Raw genomic sequence first — 18620 nt, forward strand, 5'->3', positions numbered from 1 at the left:
GACTTTCCATGGCAGACCCTTTTGCTGTCTTTTAGAATGTCTACTACCACCTAACTGGGGAGTTGTACGTGGGATGACTGATTGCAGAGAAAGGTGTTGATGATCGCCGTCTGACAGACCCTGGCAGTGGGAAGAAGCTCACTTTAGAGCCATGTTCCAAGGCAGCCAAAAAATAGACTGCACATATATTGGGATTTTAAACCAGTGAGTCACATACTTTTAAAAGGGTAGATATATTCAAATGTATCCTGAGAGGTTCAGATGTGATTCGATAGTGTTTTAGAAAGATTCATTTTGTGGATGTGTATAAGGAAAACACTGGAAACAGGGAACTGGGTGTGAAATATGAGTCTGTTGACTAAGTGGGAGGGGGTGGCTAAGGAAAAGAAATAGGGAATCTGTTATAGCTTAACAGTTAAGAGTTTGGTTTAGAATCATAGTTCAGTCACATTTAGCAATTTTATTACCTTGTCTGAGACTCAATTTCCTCATCTATAAAATGGAAATGATAATAGCAATGGGTTGGGAGGATTAAATGAGATAATGTGTGTAAAACATTTTAGCATAGTGCCTGGTACATAAAGAGTATTCAAGTTCCGGCCAAAATGGAGGTGTAGGTAGACACACTGTGCCTCCTCGCACAACCAAAAGAAGGACAACAACAATTTAAAAACAAAAAACAACCAGAACTGACAGAAAATCTAACTGTATGGAAGTCCAACAACCAAGGAGATAAAGAAGAAACACTCATCCAGACCACTAGGAGGGACAGAGATGGGCAGCTGGGTGGAGAGGACTTGCAGCAAGGTGGGGGCTGGCGGACCCAGCGAGGTGGTGGGTTGTGGAATGGGGGCAGGCCAGGCTGCAGCTAGCAGACCCTGCAGCCCCACATCCGCGCATGGATAAACCAGGAGGAACTGCAGGGGAGCGAAGCAGACCATGCAACCCAGAGCTCCAGTACAGGGAAATAAAGCCTCAAACCTCTGATTGAAAACACCCATGGGGGTTGAGGTGGCATCAGGAGAAACTCCCAGCCTCACAGGAGAGTTTGTTGGAGAGACCCACAGGGACCTAGAGCGTGCACAAGCCCACCCACTCCGGAATCAGCACCAGAGGGGCCCAGTTTGATTGTGGGTAGCAGAGGGAGTGACTGAAATCCAGGAGAGAGTGAAGTGGGCGCCATTGCTCCCTCTCAGCCCCTCCCCCACGTACAGCATCACAGCACAGCGACCAGAGTTACCCCGCCCCAGTGAACACCTAAGGCTCTGCCCCTTAAAGTAACAGATGCGCCAAGACAAAAAAAAAAAAAAAAATGGCCCAAATGACAAAACACTTCAAAGCTCCAGAAAAAATACAACTAAGCGACGAAGAGACAGCCAACCTATCAGATGCACAGTTCAAAACACTGGTTATCAAGATGCTCACAGAATTGGTTGAATCTGTTCGAAAACCAGATGAAGAAATGAAGCCTATGCTAAGAGAAACAAAGGAAAATGTACAGGGAACCAATAGTGATGCGAAGGAAACTGGGACTCAAATCAACGATGTGGACCAGAAGGAAGAAAGAAACATCCAACCAGAAAAGAATGAAGAAACAAGAACTCGGAAAAATGAGGAGAGGCTTAAGAACCTCCAGGACATCTTGAAATGTTCCAACATCTGAATTATAGGGGTGCCAGAAGGAGAAGAGGAAGAACAAAAAATTGAAAACTTATTTCAACAAATAATGAAGGAGAACTTCCCTAATCTGGCAAAGGAAATAGACTTCCGGGAAGTTCAGGAAGCTCAGAGAGTCCCAAAGAAGCTGGACCCAAGGAGGAACAGACCAAGGCACATCATAATTACATTACCCAAGATTAAAGATAAGGAGAGAATCTTAGAAGCAGCAAGAGAAAAGGAGAAAGTTACTTACAGATGAGATCGGGCGCGTTCAGGGTGGTCTGGCCGTAGACGAGAGTTACTTACAAAGGAGTTCCCATAAGACTGTTAGCTGATTTCTCAAAAGAAACCTTAGAGGCGAGTAGGGGCTGGAAAGAAGTATTCGAAGTTATGAAAGGCAAGGATGTAGGCATCTAAAATTACTTCCAGAATGGAAGGGCAGATAAAGTATTTCCCAGATAAGGAAAAATTAAGGGAGTTCATCATCACCAAACTCTTACTATATGAGATGTTAAAGGGACTTATCTAAGAAAAAGATGATCAAAAATATGAACAGTAAAATGACAACAAACTCACAATTATCAACATCAAACCTAAAAAAACAAAAACAAAAGCAAACTAAGCAAACAACTAGAACAGGAACAGAACCACAGAAATGGAGATCCCATGGAGGCTTATCAACAGGGGAATGGGAGGGGGAGAGAGGGGGGAAAGGTACAGAGAATAAGTAGCATAAATGGTAGGTAGAAAATAGACAGGGGGAGGGTAAGAATAGTATAGGAAATATAGAAGCCAAAGAACTTATATGCATGACCCATGGACATGAACTATAGAGGGGGGATGTGGGAGGGAGGGGGTGTGCAGGATGGAGTGGAGTGAAGAGGGGGAAATGGAACAACTGTAATAGCATAATTAATAAATATATTTAAAAAAAGAGTATTCAATAAATATTAGCCATTGTAATCAGTTTTATTTTTGATGATAATCAGAGAGTCTGGAGCACCAGGCTAAGGTTTGACAGGGACTATATAAAAGTATTTTTTAAAAAATATTTTATTTATTTATTGAGAGAGGAAGGGAGGGAGAAAGAGAGGAGAGAAACATCGATGTACAATAGATACATCAATACGTTGCCTCTCACATGCTCCTGACTGGGGACCTGCCCCACAACCCAGGCATGTGTCCTGACTGAGAATCAAACCAGTTACCTTTCAGTTCGCAGTCTGGCGCTCAATCCACTGAGGCACACCAGGCAGGGCTGGAAGTCCTGACTTTTACTTTGGTGTCAGTTGACCAAGAACAAGGTGGAGGGAATCTGGCAGAATTTACGTGACAATAACATGAGGGTCGTCTACGTGTCTATGTGTGAATTTATTGTGTGATAGGGCTGCATTAAGCCACATTGGCAGGACTGTGATGTCCTGATGGAGGGAGGCAATACTTCGTCTGTGAACACACCTCTGAGCATGTTGGTTGTGTATTAAGTTCAGAAGCCACATATAAAAAGACAGGGACAATCTAACTCAGTCATTCCTAACTTAAAGCTAATAACCTCTTTGAAAATCTGCTGCAAGCTATGGACTCTCTCCAGAAAAACATATATATGCACGTATGTGCACAATTCTGTTTACAATGTCAGAGGGTTTTGGAATCATAGATTAAGTCTCTCAGAACTAGACGACATCAATGGGAAGGAGGAAGAGAGTGAGTCCTGTCTTCCTGCTCTAAGCTGCAACTGTATGGAAATACATGTAATTCTATGAAAGGTCATACACCCTCTTATCTCAGGCACTTTTGTAGGCATTGTTCCCCCTTCCCCCACCTCTTCACTGGGCCACATGCAAAGAGTTCCTCTGGATTTTCCACGTGATATCAGGTCCTGTTAACTTTTGTGGGTAATTATCTGTTCTAATTGCCTACTCACTTGCTTCTTGCTATCACTAGGCTATAGGTTGGAGGACAGGGCCTGGGTTTTGTTTGTTGTTTTCTCTCTAGCATCTAACACAGTGCCTGAAACTTTGCGGGCATTCAAGAAATGGTTGCAGAGACCCAGGAAGCCCAGCCAAGGTTTAGTGTTGGGCACGGTGTATGGTACATAGCAAACACTCGGGTTGTGGAATGCAGGCCAAGATGGAGGCATAGGTAGAAACCCTTCACTTCCTCGCACAACCAAAAGGAGGATAACAACCAATCTAAAATCAATAAACCACCAAAAGCACCAGAAAATCAAACTGCATGGAACTCCGACAGCCAAAGAATTAAAGAAAAAAAATCAACCAGAACAACCAGACTGGTAAGTTGGCAGAGTGCTCAGGTGGACTCAGAAAAACTGCGGCAGATTGGGTGGGTGGGGCTGGCTGCTGCAAGGGGGCAGGCTATGTAGGCAGGGCTGACTGAAGGTGAAACTGAGGCTTAGAGTTGTCTGTGGGCTACAGCCGTTGCTACCGCAGGAGAAATTCCCCGTCTCACACAAGAGTCCATTGGAAAGTGTGCTAGAGACGAGCAGATGAGCTGCACTGTTCCCTCTCTGACCCCTCCCTTAGAGGGAGTGCCGCAGCGCAACAAAGATGGTTGCCTTGTCCGGGTGAATATCTAAGCCCGCCCCCCCTTACAACTTATCAGGTGTGCCGAGACAAAGAAATATGGCCCAAATGAAAGAACAGAGAATAATCTCAGAAAGAGAACTAAGTGAGGAGGAGATTGTCAACCTATCTGATGGAGAATTTAAAACCCTGGTAATCAAAATGCTCACAGATCTGATTGAGCTTGGTAGAAAAATGAAAAAGCAAATGAAGGATACCCAAAGTGAAATAAAGCAGAATGTTCAGGGAACGAACAGCAACAGGAAGGAAACCAGGAGTCAAACAATGATTTGGAACAAAAGAAAAAAATAAACATCCATCCATAACAAAATGAAGAAACAAGAATTAAAAAAAGTGAAGAGAATCTTACAAACCTCTGGGACAACCTGAAACATTCCAATATCTGAATTATAGGGGTGCCAGGAGAAGAGAAGGAACAAAAAATTGAAAACTTATTTGAACAAGTAATGAAGGAGAACTTCCCTGGTCTGGCAAAAGAAATAGACTTCCAGGAAATCCAGGAAGCCCAGAGAGTCCCAAAGAAGTTGGACCCAAAGAATAACACACCAAGGCACATCACAATTATGTTACCCAAGATTAAAGATAAAGAGAGAATCCTAAAAGCAGCAAGAGGAAAGGAGACAGTTACCTACAAAGGAGTTCCCATAAGGCTATCAGCTGATTTCTCAAAAGAAATCTTTCAGGCAAGAAGGGGCTGGAAAGAAGTATTTGAAGTGATGAGAGGCAAGGACCTACACCCAAGATGACTCTATCTAGCAAAGCTGTCATTTAGAATGGAAGGGCAGATAAAGTGCTTCCCAGATAAGGTTAAGTTAAAGGAGTTCATCATCACCAAGCCATTATTATATGAAATGTTAAAGGGACTTATGTAAGTAAAAGAAGATCAAAAATATGACCAGTAAAATGACAACCAACTTACAACTATCAACAAATGAACCTAAAAGAAAAGAAAAACAACAAAAACAAAAACCAAGCAAACAACCAGAACAGGAACAGAATCAGAGAAACAGACATCACACAGAGGGATTTCAGAGGGGAGGGGAAAGGGAGGAATAGTGGGGAAAATGTACAGGGAAGACAAAGCATAATTAGTAGGCATAAAATAGATGGGGAGAGATTAAAAAATGGTATAGAAAACAGAGGATTCACGTAACTTATATGTACAACCCATGGACATGAACTAAGGGTGGGGAATGCTGGAGGGTTTGGGGGGGCAAGGCAGAGGAAGGATAAAGGGGGAAAACTGGGAAAACTGTAATAGCATAATCAATAAAAAATATTTTTAAAAAGAGAAATGGTGGCAGCACAAAGAAAAGATTGGCAGACCTGGAGGCATTGGCTACGGGAGAGGTGAATCTAGAGAAAAGCTGATGCTGTGTTCACGAGAAAGAGGAAGTAGACTTGTTCAGTGTGCACAGGAGGGCAGAACTAAGACCAGTTGTTGGAGATAAAGGAGTTTGATTTACCATAATGGGCAGGGAAGGACTTCCTAAGTCTAATGGCTTAAGCTCTCCTACAAAAGAGCATCTGGAAGGCCTAGTGTAGGTAAGGTGAGTTTTTGACATCCTTAATGGTATCTTTTGAATGCAGAAAATACAACTACAGATTTACTTTTGTTTAAAAAGTTAATATTCAATTTATTGAACTTATCAATTAAAGAACTCTAGTTTTTCTTTAAGCTTTTATGTTCTGCTTACAAATCTTCTTTTATCTATAAACCTATCAAGTTTTAACAATTGCTTTTTAAGTGTCTAATTCATATGACTTTTATTTGTTTCTGAAGTTTTATTATATCAGCTGTTCCAGTACTATGTTAAGAGTGGTGAGGGTTAACATACTTGCCTTGTGCCCAAATGTAGGGAGAAAGCATTGGTGAGTCTTTCACCATTAAGTATAATATTAGCTGTAGATTTGTTGTAGATGCTCCTTATCAATTGAAGTAATTTCCCTGTGTTTCTAACTTTTTAAGAATTTGTTTTATAAATATGAGTTAGATTTTGTCAAATGCTTTTTCTGTGTCAATTGATATGGTCATGTTTTTTTTCTTCAGCTTAGTGACATGATGGATTACACTAATTTTCAAATGTTGAACCAGTCTTGTGTATCAGGAATAAATCACACTTAGTCATGGTGTATACTTTTTACATACTTTGCTGGATTTATTTTATTGGTATTTTGTTGAAGATTTTTGTGTCTAAGTTCATTAGAGATAATGGTCTGCAGCCTTTTTTTGGACTGTGTGGGTTTAGTACTGGCCTTAAAGAGTGAGTTAGGAATTGTTTCCTCTTTCTATTGATAAAACTTACGCTTTTGACAAAAATTATAGAATAGAACAATTTCTGGAAGAGATGTTTTCTGGACAATATTGTCTTAAATTGGTGTACAACAAGGCACTAAAATTCTAGCCAATATAATCCTTCTTTAAAATGTTTAGCGTACGTATTCAGTGAAAGCTTATGGGCCTGGAGAATTCTTTTTCATGAGTTTTTAAATCATGAGTTGAAAAAAAAATTAATGCTACAGGACTATTCAGATAATTTATTTTGAGTTTTTATGATTATTTATGATGATTGAGTTTTGGTTGTTTATGGTGTTTGAGGAATTAGCCTCTTTCTTCAAATTTATGGGGATTAAGTTATTTGTAGTGTTCTATTTATTTTTGTCATTAAGATATAACTGACATATTACATTATATATTTCAGGTGTACAACACAATATACATCATTTTCATGTATATTGCAAAATAATTACCACACACAATACATTTAGTTAGCATCCATCACCACATATAATTGCAATTTTTTTTCTCATGATGGCTTTTAAAATCTACTCTTTTAGCAACTTCAAAGGGGATTTTACAATTTAATAAAGTCCCTTAAACATTATAGACAATATTTATAAATTTAATACATTAAAGTTTTTCTTTCTTTTTTTCCTGAAGATTCTATTTATTTATTTATTTTTAGAGAGGGGAAGGGAGGGAGAAAGAGAGGGAGAGAAGCATCAATGTGGTTGCCTCTCATGTGCCCCCTACTGGAGACCTGGTGGGCAACCAGGCATGTGCCCTGACTGGGGATTGAACTGACATCCCTTTGTTTTTGCAGGCCAGCACTCAGTTCACTGAGCCACACCAGTCAGGGCTAAATTTTTTTTCTTAAGAAATTCAATTATCTGATTTTAAATTGAATGATTCTTAAGTTGTCTTAAAAGTTCAAAAGTGTTTGCAATCCAGTAAGATTTCAGCATACAACCACAGATTTAAATATTCAATTATACATTTTTAAGTTGGTAGCGCAAGGTTAATCTGTAAGACAATTTTTCTTAAGCATAGCATGTACTTACGTATAGTAATATATACAGAATCTTTAACAAATACTATGTGTTTGATTTCCTTAACATTTATACTTTATTCTAAATCTCCTGGGAATTAAAGATATTACATATGCTAAAGAAACAATTATGACATCCCAAACATTTTGAGGCTTGCCTTTTTAAGATAATTTTGGAAGATCACTTTCTCAGGTGGCCGAAGTTGCAGGTAGAATACAGATTGTAGCTGGGTGAGACCTGGAGCTGCCCGACATCCAGGGGGAGTCTGCCCCACCACTCTGAAGCCCAGGCTGGACCCCTTTTTATGGTCACTAGGTCAAGAACTCCAAAAGTTAAAGGAGGCAATCATGTAGCTCATGGTGTTTGCTGTTTCAAGTTAGTTCATTCTGTCCGACCCTTTCATAACCATCTTATCTCAGTTCTTTCAGATGTGAACATTATATCTGATTGAATGATGGGACCTTTCTGTGCTCTATTTACTTTGTAGACAGAACTTATATATTCATTCTATTAAAAAGATACCAAAGATATTTTCCAGAATTGAGGAGGGGTAGACTAGATAATTCCTTTTTTTTCTTCCAAATTGATGATTAACATTTTGAGTCAACCAGAGGAAGTTGTGACCTTCAAAGACCACAAGAGGGATCATGGTAGTGACTGACAAGAGACCCAATGCAAAGAGATGAAGTGTACTTGAGGTATCTGGACTTCAAGATGAAAAGCAGAGTTGAGAGTAGAGACACATCTAAATTTAGGGAGAGTGTGGGTGAAAGTCTTCATTTGGAAGTCTTCCAGATGGGGCGATGGCTCAGAACATGAAAAAAATCTCTCGGAAAGGTAGTGAGAAGGAGATCACTTGTAGTCATCGAGGTTTGAGAAGAGAAGGAGGCCTGTAGGGGGTGCTCTTCCAAGTTGTTGGTGAGAATAGTTCCAGAAAGCAATTTAGCTGTCTATCGAAAAAATCTTGACACCAATCAGAGCCCCAAAACTAATTATGCCCTTTTTAAAAGCATTAATTATCTTTTAAGACAATATCTTAATTTAAGGTAGAATGTAGGTCAAGATTCATATAGAAAATATCTTAATATTTATCATAGCAAAATATTGGGAAAAATTAAATGTCCATCAATAGGGGAGATTTTTTTAATGCTTATCCAAAGATATGTTTTTATTGATTTTAGAGAAAGAGGAAGGGGGACAGAGAGAGAGAGATCAATGTAAGAAACACCGATCAGTGGCCTCCCATATGCGCCCCAACCAGGGATACTGGGGATCAGATCTGCAGCCTAGGTATGTGCCCTGACTATTATTGAACCCGCCACCTTTTGGTGCATGTCATAATGCTCCACGACACTCCAACCAACTGAACCACCCAGCCAGGGTAGTAGGGGAGATTTTTGTTCATCCCTTGAACTGAATATTATAAAGCCATTCAAACTATTCTCAAAAGTATATTTTCAAAAAATTAATGAAATTGTAAAATGCACATGATGTAATGTTAAATTTAAAGAACAGGCATAAAAACTATATTCAATGTTAGTCCATTATGAGTGCTTCTAATTTTCAATATATATTTTCTAAGTTAAAAAAGCACATACTTCTTTCATAAATGTGAAGAAAACCAAACAAAATTAAAAAAATAAAACCAATGTGAACTCAACAATCCTCCAAATAAAAACCAAGGCAAAAACATACACGATCCAAAATGTAAGAAATACTGCCAAAGCACATTCTACTTGTAAGTGACAAGAAAATAGAAAAAAAGACCATTGACTCTCAGAAGGTCACAATAAGTTACAGTAGCTAAAATTTATTGAGTAGGTATTATGTACCAGACACAGGGTTAAACATGATCTAATTCAGTCTTAAATAAATTTTATAAGAGAAGAATTATCACTAGCTCTACTTTACCTATGAAGTAACTAAAGCATAGAGAAGTCAAATAATATTCCCAAGGTCACACAGCGTAGTAAATGTTTAAGATTCAAAGACAGACTCTTATCTAGTTTATTATTGCCTGGCTGCCTAGGAAGTTTTCTTCTGAAAGGGAGAAAAACACTGAAAGTTTATTTGAAAAAGAAGGTAGAATTAAGGATCTTCCCCCCCACCCCTTCTAGTACTGGGAAATTTGGATATATTTAAAGTCAGTAGAAAAGGAAACTTCTAAAAAGGAAAAATGAAAGAAACATGGTTAGACAGGAAGAGTGTTTTTCTTTATATATGTGAAGGATAGCTGAGCTTAGAGCTCAGGGGGCTGCTGGCAGTAGAGACGGAGGCAGGGCAGCTCCTTTGAGAAGACCACCCACAGGCAGCATCTGAAGAATTGCTCATGACATTCAGTGAGGGGCTAGTTTGACTGGAAGCAAGCCTTCTGACAAAGTGAGAGATAAAGGCATTTAGTGACAGCGAGCATCAAGGAATAAAACCTGTTAAGGGGGCCTGGAGGAGCCACCTTAAGGAGTAAGCCAAGTGCTGAGGCCAGACTGCTGTAGGCACACTTGTGCGGCAGGCCTGCTCCATTGGTGGCTATCTCCAGGAGCCCTGCATGGTCTGGAAGTGGGGACCAAGAGGAGTTCATGAACCAGGAGAGCCACTCTGACCCATGATGCTGCATGGGTGCACTGTGGGAGGTGGGAGGTGGGGGAGGTGGGGGGGGATGGGGACAGAGGGAGTCCAGTGTGGCTAGGGCCAGGTGACTTTAGGAAGGCAGTGTTGTTGGGAGCAGTTTTGGAGGTGATGGTTAGGCAGGGAGCAGGGATTTGGATGTAGAGCTGGTACCCTTCCTGCTGTTAAAATACTTGGTGGCTGGTAACCCGATGTGGAACAGAGAGATGAGGGTTTCTCACTAGACAAATGGATGCTGTAAACTCTGAGGATTAAAGCAGAGGGAAAACAAAGTCACCTCCATACTAAGGCAGATTATGTGAGGTTTTTTTTGCCAAAAGGTGGAAAGGAGTGTAGGGGGTGGGAGGCTTGGGAGAAAAGAACAGGACCAGGATAATGGCGGGCTCATCAATTGTTGAGCCTTGGAGATAAGGAAGAGCTCAGGGGGTTTGGAGTTGGCACCTGGGAACAAGGAGAAGGATGGCCCCTCCTTTCTCTTCCCTCATTAGAATGGGGAGAGGCCTCTGCCTCAGGATGCTCGATAAATATTAACCCTAATTTTAACCCTAATATTAATCCTAAGCCCATTTTATAGATGAGGAAATTGAGACTTAGGTTAGGTAATTTGCCAAAGGATGCTGTGTTTGTACATGGTGGAGCAGGGATTTAACCTAGATGCTCTAGCTCTAAAGCCCTCATTGTTCCCAGCAGTAAACCCTGGTGAAGCTCTCACACAGGAGAAGTAGGAACTGCCGCCCCAGAGTGGTGGAAAAAATAGGCTGAGATTCCTGAATGTAGCTCCCGCTCCAGGCCAACCATAGAGCCTCACTGATGAGTGTGGGAGAATCCAAGTGGGTGAGGAGGGAGGGAGAATCCTGATGGGTTTCATGGGCTCAGGGGTGAAGATGTGAAAAGGAAGGAAAAGTAGAGAAGGGCCATGGCTCTCCAAGGTCGTCATGCCTCATCAGTCACACTGACCTGATGCTTCAGTTCAGGAGAGGCAGGTGATAACGCCAGAACCCAGCACTGCAGGGCTTACTCCCAGATCTATGGTTAGTTTACCCCGGGGCTAGCAGAGAAAGCACTGGGTGACCTAACTCTACACTGCTCCACTTGTCCTTTGGAGGGCTGGCAGAGGATTGAGGGACCACTCCAGCAGGAGAGATGACGCATTACTAGCACATTTTGATACCTTGATTCTGTCTCTCTTTTCATCCAGGAACGAGCCCTCATAAACAGAGCCATCAAATGCTGCCTGGAGATAAAGAAGGACACTTCAGGTTTCTACATGCCTGTGCTCGAGGCCTGTACCACACAAGTGTGGGCAATCCAGCATACAGTCCAAAACTGGGAGTCCAGCTAACACCCAGGGATCCTCAGAGACCCTGGATTTGGGACACCAGTTCTTGCCACTGAGTGGCTTCTACTCCCAATGCTGTTCAGAGTGGGAGAGGGTGAGAGAAAGAAAGTGGATGTGGGTGTTTACTGTGATTTCAGCCTGTGACACATAGGATGTGGGGAGGTGAGCTCTGTGCATGTGTCTGGGAGTCCTGGCTGGGGAGGGGTAAGGAGTTTCAATGTCTCACCCCCAGCTTCCCTTGGAATATATATCAATGCCATTCTTGGAAACTCCTTGAAATAGCCACCATCATCTGGCTGGCTGGCCAATGCTATTTAGTCTTCATCCCTGACAACTACTATCACGTGCCTCCTTCCAGCTCATCTGCTCAGAGACTCCCCACAGCCTTGGGGCTGCCATACAGGAAGAGGTGGGTCATCATCCTCAGCTGGCAGTGAGACACTTATTCAGGTGCAGCCAATGCTCTGAAGGTACGTTGCTGCTCCTACTCTTTCTGCACTGTCCTGAAAGATACAACAAATAGACAATAATCTTAAAAATCTCCATTTATCCACACACAGCAGTTTTATCTAGATTATTCAGCCTCTCCTGTATCAACTAGGTTCCAGAGGCTGGGAGTAGGTGCATTAGCTAATGCACCTTAGCTAATCACAGCTCTGTACAGGATGTGATAAACATTAAGCAAATGTGTAACTTCTAGCTTCTGCCTTGCAAATTGAAGGGAAAATACAATTCATAGAAAATAGTAGAAACACCCAAGGTATCTGAATCTTTCTCAAAGTAGCTTATAACATTTAATAGACTTGATTATACATTTCTTCTACAATCCCTGAAAATTATGGAGAAAATGAGGCTTGAAATAGAGGGGCATCTCTTATTGGGACACAAAGGAGGGATTGTAGGAAAAACTTGAAACCAGGGCTCCTACTGCTGTCCAATGGGTAAATCCTTTCCCCTAGCTGGTGAGGTGGGAAGGCATATCCAGGGCAGCCAGTTTTGGCTAGGTCTTAGAGGATGGGTGTGGGCACCATGGTGGGAGGGGAGGTAGAATGACTCTGTGTGTTGTGGGCTCAGCCTCTAATTGTGGGCTTATGGGGCCCCTTCTTCAGGGCGTCAATTTTCCTCTTTGTCTCACATCAGAGCTACTTGGGTATGATTCTGGGAATCATTAGGCTTACTTTAAGCAACTGGCCAGCAAGATTGTTAATTTAGCACAAAGTTAAACTGGCTAAGAATTTATTTATTTATTTATTTATTTATTTATTTATTTATTTATTTATAGAGAGAGGGAGGAGTGGGGGAGAAAGAGAGGGAGAGAAACATCAAAATGTGGTTGCCTCTCAGATGCCCACTACTGGGGAGCTGGCCTACAACCCAAGCATGTGCCCTGACAGGGAATCCAACCAGCAACCTTTTGGTTCACAGGGCATTGGTCAATCCACTGAGCCACACCAGCCAGGACATGAATTCTTAAAATAAGCTTTTAGAAGTGCGCAGGTCATAAGTGTACAGCTTGGTAAAATTTTCACAGTGAACACCATCCTTAACAAAAACTAAAACATTGCCACAGATAAGATTTATCATGAAAAATTTATGGGACAGGATAAATGTTAAGCAAATGTATAACTTCCAGTTTCTGCCTAGCAAATTGAAGTGAAAATACAATTCATAGAAAAGTTTTTTAAAAAGCTGAATTCAATAGGAAAATGGACAAAAGACGCAATATCTTAAGTATATAGGAAAATGTTTAATCTCATTCATAGTTAAAGAAATGCAAATTAAAACTGTACTGATATCATTTCTCACCTAAATTCATGAAAATTAAAAAGAATGACAGCACATTCCATTGGCAAGGTTATGGGAAACAGGTAACCTCATATTTTGATGGTAGGGTTGCAAACTCATACAATCTTTTGGAGAGATATTTGGCAATATCTAAAAGGATTATCTGTGCATTTTCAATTTGTGTCAATAATTCCACCTCAAGGAATTTACACATCCAAAATTGAGAAAATACTTCTGTACAGAGTAATTATTTGCAGTATTGACTGATAAATATTAGAAACAAGGTATATGCTCAAACAGCAGAGAGTAGTTGAATACATCAACACAATGGAGTACTATGCAGCTGTAAAAAGAAGTAGGAATATTTCTTTGAACTAATATGGAGTGATTTCCAGTATCAAACGGGAAAATGGCATCTATATTATGTACCTTTTAGATAAGAAATACAGAAAAAATATGCATGCATCAGTTTATTTCTGCAAAATGAAGCATAAAGATAAACCAGAAACTAATGAGATTGGTTACCGATGGGTGGTGGCTGGGAATAGGGAGGGAAGGACTGGGGACCAGAACAGGACAGCAAGGCTGTGCAGGGAGAGGCATTTCTCAAAATATACATTTTTTTCTATAATTTAGACTTTTAGAACTGTGTTATATTTCATACGCTCAAACACAAAATGGAGTAGATACACAAGTGAACCTAATTCTATTTCTCTAGTTTAAATGAATATGCACTCACTCTAGCACATTCGGCATCCAGCCCCCAGATCTCGTTTTCTAAATATTTTCCAGTGAAAGAAATTAGGGCTCCTTGGAGAAATCACTGACTTTAGTGTTGGGGGGCTGGGACATCCTCCTATGTTAGAAAATAAGAAACTACATGTCACAATTTACAGCATCTAGGTTCAAGGGGTTCCCACTCACCAAATCTTAGATGATTTGAGAATTAAAATAATGACTTTTATTAAATAGATTATAAACCATACAATAAAATAAGAATCCATGAGTTTATACAAATAAATGCATGGATGGATGGGTGAATGAACAAATGAATAAATAAGAAAAAAAGAAAGTTCTTCTTTATGGCAGAATTCCAACTAAAAATTGTAATTAGAATTATGGATTTAGAAAATTATTTGGCAACCCACATAGTTAAAGTTGTTTCAGGCAAGAATCATCAATGGGTGTTAAAGCTAAAGGGTGGTGAGAAACAGGATACATACACAGTATCAAAGTAATTCTCTAGAAGGTATTTATTACCGACAAAGAAAAAACTAGTAAGTTCACGGTGGAGAAACCCGGCAGGCACCATCCCAACTAAGAGATCAATGTTAAAACCACTATTTAGTGAACAAATGGATATCCTGTGCCTGCTTATATGCATCACCCAGAAGAATACATCATTCCTATGGTATTCCTGACAAAAATACAGAACTTGAATCTATAATCTTGAGGTAATGTGAATTAAACCCAAATTGAGGGACATCCTTCAAAATAAATGGTCTGTATGCTTCAAAATGTCAAAATCATAAAAGACAAAGAAAGACTGAGGAGCTGTCCCAGAAGAGAGGGGACTAAAGAAGCATGATGACTAGACATCATGTGAGACCCTGGATTGGAATCTGGGCCTGAGGGGAAATTACTTTTTCCTTGGTTATAAAGGACAGCAGTGGGCAACTGGTGAAGTGTAAATAAGGCTTGTTGATTAGATATTAGTCCTGTACCAATGTTATTTTCCTGATTCTGATCATTATACTCCAGCTATATGAGAACATCCCTGATTTCATGAAATGCTCACTGGAAGATGGACTGGGGGGAGGCATTATCTAAGACTTTATATGCATGTATGGGTAGATGATAGATGGGTAGATAGATAGATAGATAGATAGATGATAGGTAGAATAATAGAGCAGTGGATGGATGGATGGATGGATGGATGGACAAATGAACAGATGGACAACAAATGATGGAGCAAAGAGTTGGAACAGAAAATAATAAAACAAATGTGGTAAAATGAATCTGGATGAAAGGTAAAGGATATACAAGAATTCTCTGTACTATGTTGGTAACTTTTCTGTGAGTCTGAAATTGTTTCAAAATAAAAAGATTTAAAACACAAACAAAATGTCTGTCCACATTAAATATCACTTCCTGCTAAACTGCATCTGTAAGCAATGCTGCTTAATCTAACTTTGGTGTTCCTTATTCTTTGAGGGAAGCCTGTAATTCTCTCACACTTGTAGTTAGGACGACAGAAAGCAACTTGGGCTCCCCCACTTCCCCAGAGGTTCCCAGCTTCCTCCAGCTGCTCTGCTCTGAGGGACAGCCTGTTAGTAAAGACAAGGACTGTGTTGATTTGCTTCTTTGGCCTTTAAACCACCTATCTACCTGGCCAAAGTTCTGCTTGAAATTCTGCTTCTCTGCTCACTGTCTGCTACCAGCCTTCATTGGTCAGAACATTGTGAAGGTCATCTCAGTGACTATCTTTAGTACAGTCAGGAGACTGTTTCCTTGGTAACCAAGTTCATTTTTCACTGATTCTTCTCTCTCTGATTTTTGGGGATGTTGGAGCTCTACTATGAGTTAGTTACCTTATAAACAACAGAAATATGACAGGTTGATATACAAGGCATCATACAACCCCTACAGAGAAGTAATTGTGTTCGCCCCATGAGTTGCATCTCTGGAACAGTGGTCCAGCCAGTTCCCTTACTCTGCTTAGTGATAATCCCCGGGGGGTCTCACAGTGTCCATTACTCTCCTCATTCTACATTGCCTCGGGTTTTCTTCATGGTCATCCCTGATTGACCCCTCATGGGGCTGTGTGGAGAAGCCACACCTACAAACATTCTGAAGGAACCACACTGCAACCAAATGCTCCTCTCAGCCCTAAAGTGTCAGGCCTTTTCCCTCTTTTCATGCCATCTGTCCAAAACTAAAGGTACAAAGCTGCTGTGGTTGGTCCCCCCAAGTTCTCACAGAAACCCCAGGATACAGCTTGGATTTGCCCCTCTCTTTATTGCAGGTGCATCCTAGGATTCTGGCCCTTTTCCAAAGGGAGGTGGGCCTGGAGACTGCAGTCAAGCCATCACGACGCAGCTGTCCCTGTCCTCCAGGCCCTAAGCATCTGCAGCAGGACTGAGTAACCCAAAACTTTATTTAGGGCAAGCGATTTCCTCATTTGGGCAAATCCTAAGAGGGCTGTGTCATAACAAACTGAGATTCTAGCAGTTTTAAAGTTAATCTTTTATAGAGTCCCTTTATTTTACTTGTTAATCCATTTTTACAATAGGAAGTGGGCTTTAAACTAATTTTCAAAATTTGAGAAAATTTGTAAAGTTTTAAAAGAGATTAAGTGAACTAGGGTCAGGTTAGTAATGTCTTGGTGAGTAATTACCATATTTTGCATGTATAATGTGCACTTTTTTGCTCAATTTTTGAGGGAAAAATAAGGATGCACATTATACATGGGTAGTACTAATTCCATACCTATATAAATGTTTTAAATTCTTTTATCTATGCTTATGTGCTAAAAGTATAACTGTAGAAAGCAACAACAATATCCATATGCAAAATAATACCCTGGAATATGATAATTGGTTTTGTTTCTAAATATAAATAAATAAAAATTGAATTAAAAAATTAAAATGAAACATTTTTTTTCCTGAAAGTTTGGGCCAAAAATGTGGGTGTACATTATACATGGGAGCACATTATACATGGCAAAATACGGTATCACAAGTATTGGTGGGTAAAATCAACTTCTCATGACTTTAAATTGTTAAGTTTTAATTTTAACTAACACAGTTTACTCTTGCAAACATTTTGACAAGTGTAGTTTCAAGGACCAAACTTGTCTCAAGATTACAAATCTACTCTCCCTGGAATGATAAAAAACAAATTTTCTTACTATTATCAAAAAGTTGCTTGCCCCCCTTAACAAAAAGACCTAGGCAGAAAACTCAAATTTTTCACAAGTTAAGAAATAGGTTCAGTTTTAACTGTCCCTCTCTCAAAAAAGTCCTAAGGCTAGGTCAGGACTTGTCTTTCCCAAGCACCTTGTGGATCATCTTGCTTCTTTAAAGTTTCTTCATGAACTACTAAATGAGTCTGGTGGCTTCTGCTTACAATACGTATTCCAGCCAAGGCTAAAATGAAGAAGATGGCATTATACTCTTCTGTTTTCCCAGGCTTGGGACTGGCTGCAGCCCCCAAGTCCCAGCTTTCACCAAGCTCCCTACTTTCCCTTCCAAAGAGCCTGCTGTTGGGCCTTCCTCACGGGACCTGCAGCTCATTAGTGTCTCCGTATGAGGACTCCTTCCCAGCATTCTTTGGGAAATTTCTGTGTTTTTCCAAATTCCAAATTCTAAGAAAAATCTGCTGAAAAATTAGGAAAACAGAAAAGAACTCTATAATTCTCCTGCAAGATTTAAGCTCTGCATGGAACACACAGATCTACTGGTGTGAAGGAATCCATTGAAGTCCAATGGAACTTGAGAGCAGGAAACACTGACACACAGAGTCCAAGGTTAAGGTGATAGTTTTGGAAACCAGGATGGACGCCTGCAGAAGAAACGCCATCAAGATCTAATCAAGGGAAGCATTGTGCTAAGCGAAATAATCCAGTCAGAGAAAGACAAGTACCACATGACTTCACTCATATGTGGAATCTAATGAACAAAATTAACTAACAAGCAAAATAGAGACAAACTCGTAGATACAGAGCAAGCTGAGCAGGCTGACAACCTTTGGCGGCAGAAGAGGCTGGATGGGGTGTGGAGAGATTGAGCAAAAAAAGAAAAAACTCATGGACATGGACAACAGTGTAGTGATTGCTGTGCGGGGTGTAGGCGGGTTGAGGAGGATATGGGGGGAGAAATGGTGATGGACAGAGACTTGAATTGAGGTGGTGAACACACAGTACAGTGTACAAATGATGTGGTATAGAATTGTGTACCTGAAACCTGTATAATTTTGTTAACCAGTGTCACCCCAATAAATTCAATAAAAAAGGGAAAAAGATCTAATCGGTTAGTCATGCATATAGCAATCCTCATGTAGTGTGTGTTTGTGACTTACCTGTCTTTCATGATAATTGTTGCAAGTAAAAGACACATATTAATTAGTTCATATGCAAAGTTTACTTAATACAAATCTTATGAACGATGTTCTAACAAATAACAAGGTTTGAAAGCAAAGTATGTCCTGAAATTCGCAATTTCAACATAGATTCTGGCTAGTTTTCTTAACCTAGTTACCCTATTACCAGGAGATCTGAA

At 40.3% G+C, this 18620-nt stretch overlaps 1 protein-coding gene across 1 annotated transcript in view; it reads left to right on the forward strand.

Annotated features, from left to right (window-relative positions):
- The window catches only part of GALNT8 (polypeptide N-acetylgalactosaminyltransferase 8), a 44810-nt gene extending 33251 nt beyond the window's left edge, over nt 1-11559 (forward strand). The window contains 3 exon segments of the mRNA XM_024558298.2: nt 36-167; nt 169-204; nt 11416-11559. Coding sequence (XP_024414066.2) covers nt 36-167; nt 169-204; nt 11416-11559 — 312 coding nt within the window.
- The last annotated feature ends 7061 nt before the right edge of the window (nt 11560-18620 follow it).

Source organism: Desmodus rotundus, chromosome 3, assembly GCF_022682495.2.
Source record: "Desmodus rotundus isolate HL8 chromosome 3, HLdesRot8A.1, whole genome shotgun sequence".
Lineage (NCBI taxonomy): Eukaryota > Metazoa > Chordata > Mammalia > Chiroptera > Phyllostomidae > Desmodus > Desmodus rotundus.